The sequence below is a fragment of the Fundulus heteroclitus genome, chromosome 12, assembly GCF_011125445.2.
Source record: "Fundulus heteroclitus isolate FHET01 chromosome 12, MU-UCD_Fhet_4.1, whole genome shotgun sequence".
NCBI lineage: Eukaryota > Metazoa > Chordata > Actinopteri > Cyprinodontiformes > Fundulidae > Fundulus > Fundulus heteroclitus.
In genome coordinates this window covers 48,568,945-48,581,757 of record NC_046372.1, presented here as the reverse complement: position 1 = coordinate 48,581,757, position 12,813 = coordinate 48,568,945, and the positions used below count along the sequence as shown (strand labels likewise).

At 39.3% G+C, this 12,813-nt stretch overlaps 1 protein-coding gene across 1 annotated transcript in view; it reads left to right on the top strand.

The window, feature by feature from the left end:
* The window catches only part of stxbp1b (syntaxin binding protein 1b), a 63,877-nt gene extending 55,155 nt beyond the window's left edge, over nt 1–8,722 (top strand). Inside the window, exons 16-20 of the mRNA XM_021312872.2 lie at nt 2,127–2,228; nt 2,351–2,436; nt 2,598–2,752; nt 3,430–3,554; nt 7,782–8,722. Of these exons, the coding sequence (XP_021168547.1) occupies nt 2,127–2,228; nt 2,351–2,436; nt 2,598–2,752; nt 3,430–3,539 (453 nt within the window). The 3' untranslated portion in view covers nt 3,540–3,554; nt 7,782–8,722. The remainder of the gene's footprint in view (nt 1–2,126; nt 2,229–2,350; nt 2,437–2,597; nt 2,753–3,429; nt 3,555–7,781) is intronic.
* The last annotated feature ends 4,091 nt before the right edge of the window (nt 8,723–12,813 follow it).

Sequence of the window (12,813 nt, the reverse complement as noted above, 5' to 3'; positions counted from 1 at the left end):
CTTTTTGACAAAGCTTATAGTTAGAGTGGCTCATGTTACCCTGAGCTACCTCTATAGTTATGCTGCTATAGGCTTAGGCTACTGGAGGACATCAGGGCCTATTTTTCTCACTCTACTCATTTCTACTGTTCTCCAGTCTACTGTTCTCCAGATTTGCATTGCATTACATTGAAATGACTGTTGTCATTTCAGCTTTTAACTTTTTGTTCTCTCTTTTTTCTTCATAGTAGGTACACCTGGTCTGACGTTCTGTTAACTGTGACATCATCCAGAGAAGACAGATCACTGGCTATTACCATCTAATGTAGAACAGAATACTGGATCAATGTGTGCTTCTGTGCTTTTTTTGTCTGTCTTCTTGTGTCTCTGCTCTGTCTTCTGTAACCCCCAGTCTGTCGAGGCAGATGACCGTTCATACTAAGCCCGGTTCTGCTGGAGGTTTTTCCTTCCCGCTAATGGTGGTTTTTCTTTCCACTGTCGTCTTATGCTTGCTCAGTATGAGGGATTGCTGCAAAGCCATGGACAATGCAGACAACTCTCCCTGTAGCTCTACGCTTCTCCAGGAGTGAATGCTGCTTGTCACGACTTTGAAGCAATCAACTGGTTCCCTTATATAGGACATTTTTGACCAATCTGTGTAATATGATTGATTTGACTTTGTAAAGTGCCTCGAGATGACATGTTTCATGAATTGGCGCTATATAAATAAAATTTAATTGAATTGAATTGAACAGTAGTCTCTGTTAAGATCGCTACGTCAGGCAATCCTCAGTCAGATCTCGTCCAGTTTGTGATCTAATGTTGGCCAGGAGGAGACCGGGCAGAGCTGGTCTGTGTGGGTTAGCCTTTGTCCTTGCGCACAGTCCCATTCTCTTACCTCATTTCCTCTTGTGCTTCATCTACCTTTTGGCCAGATTAAAACATCTGTTGTTCACTGCAGTTCGGGTTGAATAAAGTTTGTTTTTGGCAGACCATAGACAGGGTTTTTTCCCCAGTTCTAGAAACTCAGCCGGAAAGGCTGGTTATCACCACTCCAAGCACTGGATAATGCTTGGAGTGGTGATAACTCAAACACAAACATAATGAGCTGAGAGCCTCAGGTGTCTTTGGGGGCCAGCTACGCCATCTTGGGTAAACCTGACCGTAAAAAACCAACACGGTGAGAGTACCATATTCATTGAAGCTTTGCATATGAATCCTTGTCTCATAGTCTGAGGAAACGGTTCATTTCAAGCAAACAGTTGCTGTCCTAGACCATCCTTCTTCTAAAATCTACTTTATCCTGCCCAAGCTAGGAAGAAAAATAACAAACTAAGTAAAATTTACAAGTAATATCCTCTGGCAGCTGGAAAAGGTGGTTTGGAGCCAATAACATCTTCATTGAATGGGTCGGGCTGTTCAATTTTATTTCACGATTCTATTTACGGGAAGCAAAAAAAATTGCAGTTGACTACAAAAAAAAACAGGAGGTCAATATCACTTCAGAAAATCTTCATTTGATTTTTACACCGGGGGTCCAACAATGGCTCTGACCTGGGGTCTTCAATCTGAAAGAGGAAGGAAATTAGCTCATGTCCACACTAGATATCAAAGCTATGGTGAGCTATCATCTTTGAAGGAATGGAATGGAAGAAAGCCAAACTTGCACGCAAGTTTCTTAATCCACCTGTTGCTAGACAGTGTCCTCAGCGTTACATACAGCGTACACTAAGGAGTAAAAAGCATTGTAATGTTGTAAGCACGCTCCTTTTATGCTGCGTGAGGGGAACTAAGGCTGCTGTTTATTTGTAGACAAATTTACAAGTGACATTTATGGGTTTAAGAAGAAATAATTCTGTCAAACCTCAAAGAACATGAAAAACTGTGCAGTTCAGACCCAGTACTGTACAGACCATTTCTCATGATATTTGTGTAACTTCCTGTAGTGAAATCAGTGCAGCAACCTTGTTGTGCAACTAACCCGTACCAACTTGTAACATTCAGCAATCCTAACTCTTCCATCTACTCTCACATGTAGATTAAATGATCCAAGATAAACACGACTTCAAATGGCTAAAAACAACTATATGAAAAGGACACACATTTTTCTGTCCACTTCAATGGTTCTGCTGGTGTGTTTGCTGCAGGGAACCACAAAAAAGCCCAAGAAACCTGATCGCAAGGAACGGATCAGTGAGCAGACCTATCAGCTTTCCAGATGGACACCGCTCGTCAAAGATCTCATTGAGGTACTGCTCATTTAATAATAATAATAATAATAATAATAATAATAATAATAATAATAATAATAATAATAATAACAACTTAGTTTTTTAGATATACAGACTGTGTTTCGCTTGTGTTGCTACAGGATGCGATTGAGGACAAACTGGACCCAAAGCAATACCCATACATTTCTCAGCGACAAGTTTCTGCCAAAGCCAGTGCTCCTTCAAGGTGCACTTTTTATGCACATATCACATGATACAAATACAGTTAAATATTTGACCTACCAATAAGTGTTATATTGTTTCTCTTGCAAGAAGTTAGATGTCCCTAAATTATGAAACCTTCTCTGTTTAGTATTGTACTAAATCCGTTTTTTTCTCATCATCCAGTGCTCGCTATGGTAACTGGCATAAGAACAGAGGCCCCACAGAAATGAAGACAGGTCCCAGGATCATAGTCTTCATAATTGGAGGCTTGACATACAGTGAGATGCGCTGTGTGTATGAAGTCACACAGGCCAATGGCAAATGGGAGGCTCTGATTGGTAAGTTTACTGAAGCAGCAACTATGTTTAGGGTCTGGATTTATTTTTGTATGAAATATATCAGAAAAAAATGTTGAATAGCTTTTAAATTATGACAAGGCGATATGATTTGTTGAGTTGTAGGATACAGTTTTTTTTTTATTGTTTAGCACATGGGAAACAAAACGTACCGCTGTATTTGCATTATACTTTAAAACTTTACATTTCTAGATTTTGTAGACCATCATTAATATTTAAGACTGTATTTCATATGAAGGTATCTAAAACTGGATGCAGTGAGACAAAATCTAAACTAACCTCTCCATTGACACTGAGCAGTGTTGCCATACTGTGTTAATATGGCAAACCCTGGACAGTGTGGGAGTGTCTGTGTAAATGATCATCACACTGTTAGAGCCAATGTGTTATGTGAACTTTTTGGAGTTTATTGAGAGTAAAATGTATGAAGGAGAAAGGAACAGTTGAGGTTGTTTAATCATCTGGATTTTAAAATGTAATCAGTGCCAATGTAACCCTCACCCATATCCACAGCTTTATTTGATAAGCTGTCAAAATTTTTTTACATCTAAGTAAGACTCAAGTTCAGTCTGATGTTTGCATCATTATAGTTGTCATGAAACAAGCTTTGCTGCAGGGTTTCATCTCTACTGAGTGAACAGGATTTTCTCCTCCTGTAGGTTCCACCCACATCCTCACACCCCCTAAATACCTAAAGGAGCTGCAGCACCCAGACTTCTTGGACTCCAACGCTCTACCAGAGGCCCCAGAGGAAACGCTGGCACAATAAAAAAGATGTTCTAAAGTAAATATACAAATGTTGCGCTGACCTGTGTTAGCTGCTGGGTGTCGGACAAACCTCTGCACCGTTCCCTTAACTTCACTGTGTTCTGTTGTTAAAGGTTGAACGGTCTTTCATTGGGAAGTCACTGACCTTGATCCCAGTGATTTTGTTAACATTTTGAACCTGTGGTGAACTCATCCAAAGCCTGTCACATTCCTAGCTTCATAATTACTAGTTAGTCATACACAATAATTAATGTTCTAAAGAACTTTAAGGTCATGAAGTTACAGACAACCCTGTGGAATCTGTGGAAAATTCAGGTGGAGTATTCTCAAATGTGGCCCCAATCACCCTTAAATAAAGTGTGTTTTAGTTCTTTATAAGCAGAAAGTTGGCAGTGGAGCTGAGTGTTTTCCAATGAAATTGGCATTCATGCTGTTGTAGTAATGATTAGAGACTAAACACAGTTTCTTTTTTTTTTCAAGTTTTTTAAAGACTGAAATTGTTTGTTATGAAATGTTTTTATAATTTATGATTGTGAAATAAGTACCTGAAAACCCCTGATGATGCATTTAAGGGTGGAGTTCAAAGGAGTACCAAATGGTAGTGATCTGAGTTATAGATGAGAGGTCCTGTTAGAAACAGTTGTCCTGAAAGGGTCTGAATAGTCTCGCAAACTGTCCGTAGAAACTCATTTGACAATGTTTAGTAACTGTGAGGTACTGAATTTCCCGTTAGCTGTCTCTATCATCTGCAGCAAATCAGAAATCAATTGTTCATCCTGGGGGGAAAAATTAAACTCTCTAAAGAAGATGGCAGATCAGTTTATTCCTTGCAAAAAGAGAACTAAAAATAAGTAGAATTTTCTTGAAATGAATGTATTTGCCCTTGATTTGAGCAGATAAATAAGATTATCTGCCAATGGAATGAGTATTTCTACCCCTAAAATAAGATAATTAGATATACTGCACTTGAAATAAGATGATGGAGATGAATTGTCCCTATTTTAAGTGCAAAAATCTTATTCTATTGGCAAATAATCTTATTTACATGCTCAAATCGAGGAAAAATACTCTCATTTCAAGAAGATTTTTCTTATTTTTAGTTCTATTTTTGCAGTGTTGAAGGTCATCCCAGCAACATGGCCAATCAATTAACTGGAAACAGATTTTTGGTGAAAAGAAATAAATATGTTCTGTGACCAGCAATACTGCTGCAAAGCTTATCTTTTACATAAAACATTGGAACGTAATTGATTTAAATGGCCTGAAAGAACTATAGTGTCATACTCCAAAAAATATCTTTAATGAACAAGAACGGCAGGTGCACACTTGTCTTCTGCAAGGATTTGCTCTGCGAGTCTGTTAGGCATAAATAAAGCACAGCCAGACTTTACTAACTCAATGGCAGCATATTACTGCAGAGCAAACCTTGTAAGACAAACAGGAACACTCTTTGTGTGTCTTGGTGTTCTTTTCATCTTCCTTTATTATTTTCCTGATAGTGTCTTATCCCAGTGTGGCTGTTCTGCATCTCCCAAGGCATCTAGGAGTGTTTCTTTTTTTCTTTTTTTGTGGCCATGTTTCCTGGTGGCCCTATAGTTATTTATTAGGCCTGTTTTTTTGGTAAATGTTAAAGGTATACTATGCAACCGGGGTTGATTTTCCAGCGAGGCTCCCCCCAGAGGGCGAAAGTAAAAGTGCACTGTCGTAAGATGCTCAGCTGTTCTGGTTCCTCCGTCAAGCCAGGCGCGGTTGTTTTGAGCTTAGCAGACAGGCGAACGCAACGAAAAGTGGAAAAAACGGCAGTACAAACAATGACTAACACAGTGAAGGTATGAACATCAAGCTTCCCGCAGCGCTATCTTGGCGAGGCGGCCGCGGCGGCCGCCTCGCCAGTTTTATTATTATTATTATTATTTATTTTTTTATTTTTTTTAATGTTGGCGAGACGCTACCGCCACCGCCTCACCAAGCCGCAGCCGCCGCCGCCTCGCCGCAGTAGCGTCTCGCCAACATAAAAAAAAAAATAATAATAATAATAATAATGATAAAACTCGATATGCTTGCATGTTTATTTGACGTTAACACGCGGTTCTTTGTTGTTGCTTTCGCGCGTGCATATAGTGAAGGGCAGGGCAAAAACACATGGAGTTCTCGCCGTAAAGCGAGACTTCTGTGTGTGCGGGCCATGAGCTCTTGCAATTGCAAGTGCGGTATTTCCCCCACAGACCCCCAGGGCGGCCGAGAAAACCTTTGTTCGACTTGAAATGACTCATTTAATCATCCAAATCGGTATGGAACACATTAATTAACTGAAAAATGTTGCATAGTATGCCTTTAAAGGAGCAATAAGTAAGAAACTTGCTATAAAATTAACCAAAATCATTCTCGTTTGTCACCCAGGATGGATGTAACATTCCCTATAAACAACCAGGCCTCTCCATCAAACATGTCTTAGTCAAGTTTTTCTCCTTTCAAACCTAGAGGTACGGTGCAGAACTACTTCGGTGCAGTTTGTAGCCTGTGTTTACTTCCTGGTTCCTGAGCCAATCATATGAGAGTTCCCAGGGTACCCAAAACACTTGATATTTTATCTTGGCAAAAGAGCAGCAGCTTGCAAACATGGAAGCCAGTAAAAGAAGCGGACCAGAAATATAACAGATACAACATTATAGACCTATTCTGTGTAAGTAAAAAATCAGTGGTATGTCAGAGCAGCAAAGGACCATTGAGGAAATGGCATTTGGCTGTTGTCAGTTCTATATGTGTTGTTCCGATTTGAAACACTTGGTGTCAGTTCTACTTATTCCTCCTTTGAACTTTCGGTTGTCATTTTGGCACAGGTGTAAAATAAAAATAAAAACCTGTCACTTCCTTCTTTCTGACCAGGGATCAGTGCTGAACATGTGACAGTCTTTTACTTGCATATTATAATATACGTTTATGTTAGGCTTTAAATCATCCAATCTCATATGGTATGGTTGGATAAATCTTATCTGTCATGAAGTAGTTGCGAGTGAGGCTTGCATAGTTCTCTACAGGCTTTTTGCCTGAGAACACAAACTCAATCATGCTCACTTACCTTTTATTGTAACAGTGTAATACAGTTAAGACATAATACACATCATATACGGTAATCTTAGTAAGGAATTCCTTAAACCTCTGAAGCTATGTTGTGGAGTTTTATGTTAGTAGTAGATCCACTTCCCTGGTTATTCTGATCATCCCTGGCTGATTATAGGAGTTTTCCCTTAAAGCATCTTTTGTTGTGTTACTTTTAAAGTAGAACCAGCATTTTTTGTGTTTTGACAACTGGAAAAATATCAGCTCTTCTTTTGGATAAATCTAGACACATTCATTCCCCATTCGCATCACTGAGTGAACACGGGGCATCTGCAACATTCTGACACATTTACTGGTTTTCTGTCCTTGGACAATTGATAGATTCTTACCACGTCACATTGGGAACATCCCATAGTGGCTGCAGTTGTATTGGGGTCATAACCCAGCTGTCGAACCATCACAGCTTTGCTTTTAGTCAAACTGATTGAGTTGTTATGATCCTCGTGTTGTTTCTCTTCTAACAATCAACCTGAAGAACAGACTGTTCATTGCTGCCTCACACATGCATTCTGCTGCCATTAGCAACCTAATATCTTCAGTCAGTGGTTTTATTTTCAATTTCATTGAGCCTAATTCTACTGTTGAAAGTTCTATTTCACACTTAAAAGGTGAATATGGTAGATCATGTTGCATTGGCCTTGATGGATTTAATAATTAGTGGATGGGAGGAAGCATTTTTTTAGGGCCATTCTCATTAACATAACGAGGTGCAGCCAAACTATAAACTGACAAGCATGGCGATGGATAGAGGAAGGAAAGAGGCAGCTTTGCAGAACAAACAGAACTGTAAAGAGAAGCTGTACTTTGATGCTGGATTCTGCTAGATGGCTTTGCAGAACTTATAGAATTTCTTCATATCCAGGTTTTCATCAGTCGGACACATTGTGATGGCATCAGTTGTTCACTCTGCATGTGAATGTTTGGAACCATTCAGCGTGGACCTAATATGAAGACAGGCTTAAGCCTTTCTGATCAAAGAGCTCCCAATGTTTTTCAGACCAAACTCAGTCAACATTTGATTGTTTCATAATGCATTTCAAGACCATTTGATTGATATTTTTCTGAGTTTACAGCTATACCCAGATGGTGAAAAATAACCCTGTACTCTTCTGTGTCTTCCCAGTATCCACAGTAATCCTCACCCCATTTCGCCTTCTCAAAACCCTGACAGACTTGGAGAAAGAAGAGCGGCCCAGTTAATGTGTTCCTTCATCAGCCCCATAACTCAAGGCTCTGTGCCCCAGTTAAACCACCACCTCAAATGTAGCCCTTCATGTTGTATTCTGTTGAGCCACTGTTACCTGAAGCTGTTAACTTAAATGGTGAGTTTGTTGGATTTGCTATCCTGAGTTTTGTTGCAGCTTATTTGTTACATATAGGGAGCTTTCATGGAATGAAAAAACTTATCTGAACTAGTTTAGCTAAACAGGATGGTGTGAAGAGAGCAATTCCGTTATTCAAAGAGATTCATATGTAAAATAATAGTTCTAGATCTTAGCAACCATGCTATAATTGTGCAGAGTCATCACATTTCCTGTACAACCATGTGTTTGTCTGAGAAATGCCAACATAAAGCCACTCTGTTAATGACGGGTATGGCTCTAGCGCCACCATTTGGTTTGTCTTGTGTATTGTCTCTAGAGTCAACAGTGTTTTGTTCCTGTAGTGATGCAGTTACCTTTTAGCTCCCTGTGTTTGATCCTTACGGAGCCCTAGAGGGGTCATCACAAAATGTTTTGCATGTTGAGAGAATGTGCGCTCATTTTACTACATTGTGCGCTCGTTTTACTAAATTGTGCTCTCGTTGAACTAAATTGTGCACTCATTTTACTATATTGTGCTCTCGTTTTACTATAGTGTGAGCTCATTTTACTAAATTGAGCTCTCATTTTAAGCATAGTAAAACGAGGGCACAATTTATTAAACGAGTGCACTATTTACTCAAACGAGCGCACGATTTACTAAAACGAGAGCACAATTTAGTGAACATGGTTATAGAACATTGTGTGCACGATCTACTTAAACGTGGCCACAATATGTAAAACGTGCACTCAATATTGTCTTGACACATGTAAACATGAGCACGTTATAGTATATTCGAGATCTCGATCTACCAAAACGCACCCACGAATAATTAAAACGTGTGCTCAAATAAGTTTTATTAATTCGAGGACTCAATTAAAAGAAAACGTGCTCAGGTTTTATTAATTTGAGTGCTCAATTAAATGAAAACGTGCTCACATTTTATTAATTCGAGGGCTCAATTAAAGGAAACGTGCTCACAAATTATCACGACCTGAAAAAAAATATCACTTAAAGTGAGCTCTCCCGGGCTCCGTAGATCCTAATGCTGCTTTTGGGTTTTATTGTAGGGTAACACTTTATTTGAAATCTATTATCAGAGAAGACTGAAGAAGGTATGAACACAAAACAATGTTTTTGTTATTGTTTCGTTTTCTGCGTTTGTAAACAGTTAATAAAGTGGCTTCCAATAAAAAAAAAAAATGTTTTTTGTTAACTACTTGCCGCTTTGGCTTGCACACACTTCCATTAATCAAATCTTCCAAGCCGAACTTTCTTGAAGGCATTACCACTCCAGAAATAATGTACTTCCATTTATTACTTCTGCTTCCTTCAGAGCTCCACTAAATGTAGTGTCTGCAGTCAGACACTTCTCAGTGAAAGTCATTCAGGGAGAAAGTTTAAATGCAATGAGAAAGAAGCAAGCATGAGAAGAAAGTGCTGTATTTGTCCATGAGGCAATAAATCTCCTTCTAAAGTATCTTTGCGACCGTCGATGTATGGCAGAGGTTCCGGTGGCACCGATGTATGGCAGAATTCCTTACTAGTTTCCGTTTGCTGGCTGCGCACTTCTAGTGTTTATGTATCCAGTTAACTTCGGTATTAGCCGTTCATTGTAACTCCATTGCTCTCACTGTTTGAAATGGCTGACATTCATAGGAATCAAGCCGCATACTAGTTTAGGAGAAGAAGAGGAAGGCCTCAGAAGAAAGAAATAAGAGTATATATGTGAGATTTCTTTCACGCGATCCTGAGGAGCGGAAGATGGTCTTGCGCATGCGTAGTTATTCAAAGAGGGAATGAGCGTTCCTTACCTACATTTCTGAAAAAATCATCCACCTTGGTCCTTTATTTAGTTCCATCTATCTCGCACTCAACTTTGACCATATTCTCACTGTGCCAGCTAAAAAAAGCTTTGCAGACATCACCATGTTTAATCATGTGGACAGTGTTTTAAGGGTGATGGTTTAACACCCCCTCATGTGGCATTTTGCATTCCACGATAAAAGAGTTAATTTTTTCTCATCTGAACATAGCACCTTCTTTTGCTGTGCCCCATGCATATTTTTGTGAGATTGTCTTACAACTTTATTTGAACAATATCTTTTTTGTGTTTCTTCCATAAATATACTATAATATAGTCTATTATAATAGAATATGATATTGAAATGATTCTATTATATAGAGATGCTCCTTTACCTGCACAAACACAGCCATTTGCACCTGTCCTACGGTTTAAAAGTGTTATCCTTAGAGATCCTTCTGGATTCATGATCTTTATGGTACAAACATGAAGGTGTAGCTGCCAACAAAACCAGAAGAGAGAGCCCTTGCCAAAGTGATGAGAGGTACTGAAAGCATCAGCTAAATGAAGCTCTTTCATTTCGAGAGCTTTGAGGCATGCAAACTAAGGCTTAATAAAAAGACTATTTATAGACTCCTTTCCTTCTACAGCTGCATGGAGGATTTAATCAGCATGATACAAATGTGAAGAAAAGAAGTGAGGAGCTTTCTGAATGTGCCTACAGTGAATCCAGGAGAGGCAAGATTCTACAGAATATTCTATCTAACACAGTTCAGAATGACACTCAAATGGTGACATCTTAAAAACTGAATGGCAATATCCTGCTGGAATATTGTTCCTCTGCGGTCAGTCTGCCTGAGCTGAGTCATTTTGAACGTGCTCAAGGCCAGAGGAGGAGAGGGAGCGTAAGATGTTGTGAGTCATTTAAATGCTATGGAAACCAGTAGTTTCTAGAGACTGATCCACCTCTGCTGTAGCAGCCCATTGTACAACAAAACACATACTTATATAACCAGACCATTGTGTCAAGTTCATACTGAAGGATTTCCATAATGCTCTTTTTGTTGGTAAATTTCATCTCCATGTCTGTAACTGTGTATTTCATTTGTCTATTTGCTTCAAAAAATGAGTTGTGTTCCAACTGGAGGAAAACAGCACCAGATGCAGAGTTGTTGAGGTCAGAACAGCATCACCAGAGTAGTGCTGTTTGTCATAGCATGCATCACAATAAACATCATTCCTAACAAGTGTGATGCAAACTTGCATGCTTTAATGTAAAAAAAAAAACAAACAAAAAAACTCCTGAAAATATTAAGTCGGTTGTGTCTGTGTGTCATGTACATCCTGAGCCAGTGTCTGCCTCAAACAAAATTTCACCATGGTAACACATGGTGATAATAAAAGATTCTTGATTCTAGATTGACTTTGCAGTTTTCAAAATATCCTCTCTTATTAGGTACATCTTGCTAGTAGCAGCATGGTGCCGGTGGTTTGATGACCTGGCATAAAATGGATTTTTTTCCTTCAGAACTGCCTTAAGGTGTCAGAAACATCTTTCAGATATCTTGGGAAGATAGCATCAGTCAACTGCTGCAGACTTGTCAGCTGTGCATCTATAACATACATTTCTTGTTCGATTGAGATCTGGTGACCGTGAACGCAGCTGGAGTGCAGTGAACTTATTGTCATGGTTTAGAAACCAGTTTTAGAGAATTTGAGTTGCGTGACATGGTGCATCACCCTGCTGGAAGTAGCCATCAGATGAAAGTCACTCTGGGGTCATACTCAAGGAACAAACCAAAACTATTACTACAGCAGTTACAAGTGAAAAAAGGGAGTGTCGAAAGGCTGAATGCAGGTGGAGAAAGTCTAGACTCCAGGTTCACTATGACATCTATAAAGAGACTTTACAGTTATAACGTACAGCTAAAAAATGCAAGGGAAACTTTCTTCTCTGAAATGATCAGCAAAAACATTAATAATGCTTGTGCTTTATTTGACACAGTCAACAGGATAACAAATCCTCCTGTGTCTGATGTTCTGTTAACTGTGACATCATCCAGGGAAGACAGATCACCCACTATTACCATCTAATGTAGGACAGATTACTGGATCAATGTGTGCTTCTGTGCTTTTTTGTCTCTCTTGTTGTGTCTCTGCTCTGTCTTCTGTAACTCCCAGTCGGTCGAGGCAGATGACCGTTCATACTGAGCCCGGTTCTGCTGGAGGTTTTCCTTCCCGTTAATGTGGAGTTTTTCTTTCCACTGTCGTCTTATGCTTGCTCAGTATGAGGGATTGCTGCAAAGCCATGGACAATGCAGACGACTCTCCCTGTAGCTTCTCCAGGAGTGAATGCTGCTTGTCAGGACTTTGAAGCAATCAACTGGTTCCTTTATATAGGAAATTTTTGACCAATCTGTATAATATGATTGAATTTGACTTCGTAAAGTGCCTCGAGATGACATGTTTCATGAATTGGCGCTATATATATAAAATTGAATTGAATTGGATTGTCTGTGGCTTCTGAACTCCATTACACCAGGGCCTGCAATGAATTTGCTAACTGCTTTACTGAGAAAATCTAACACATTAGAGGATCAGTCTGTACATCCTTATCAAGTTCAGACACAAAGCTGTCTCCAACTCGAACTTATCTTGACAAAATGTCCCAGTTCAGCCAAATAAATTACAAAAGCTTAGAGGAGATCATTCAACAGCTAAGTTACTCCTCCTAATGCCTTGATGTTCTACTCACAGTTTTCTTTCAGAAAGTTTTGCCTCTGATAGCGTCTGATTTGACTCAGAAAATAAACACGTCCCTTCTGTCAGGTGTTTTCCCCCAGTCCCTAAAATCAGCAATTATCAAACCACTGCTGAAAATTTAGACAAACTTCTACTCCAGAACTACAGGCCCATCTCAAACCTCCCCTTTATCAGTAAAATTATTGAAAAAGCTGTCTTTCAACATTTACAGTTTTCATTGATTGCTTTGACGCAGCAGTCAACTCAAAACCCACATTTTTCAAAACAGTTAACGCAGAGGCCTAAA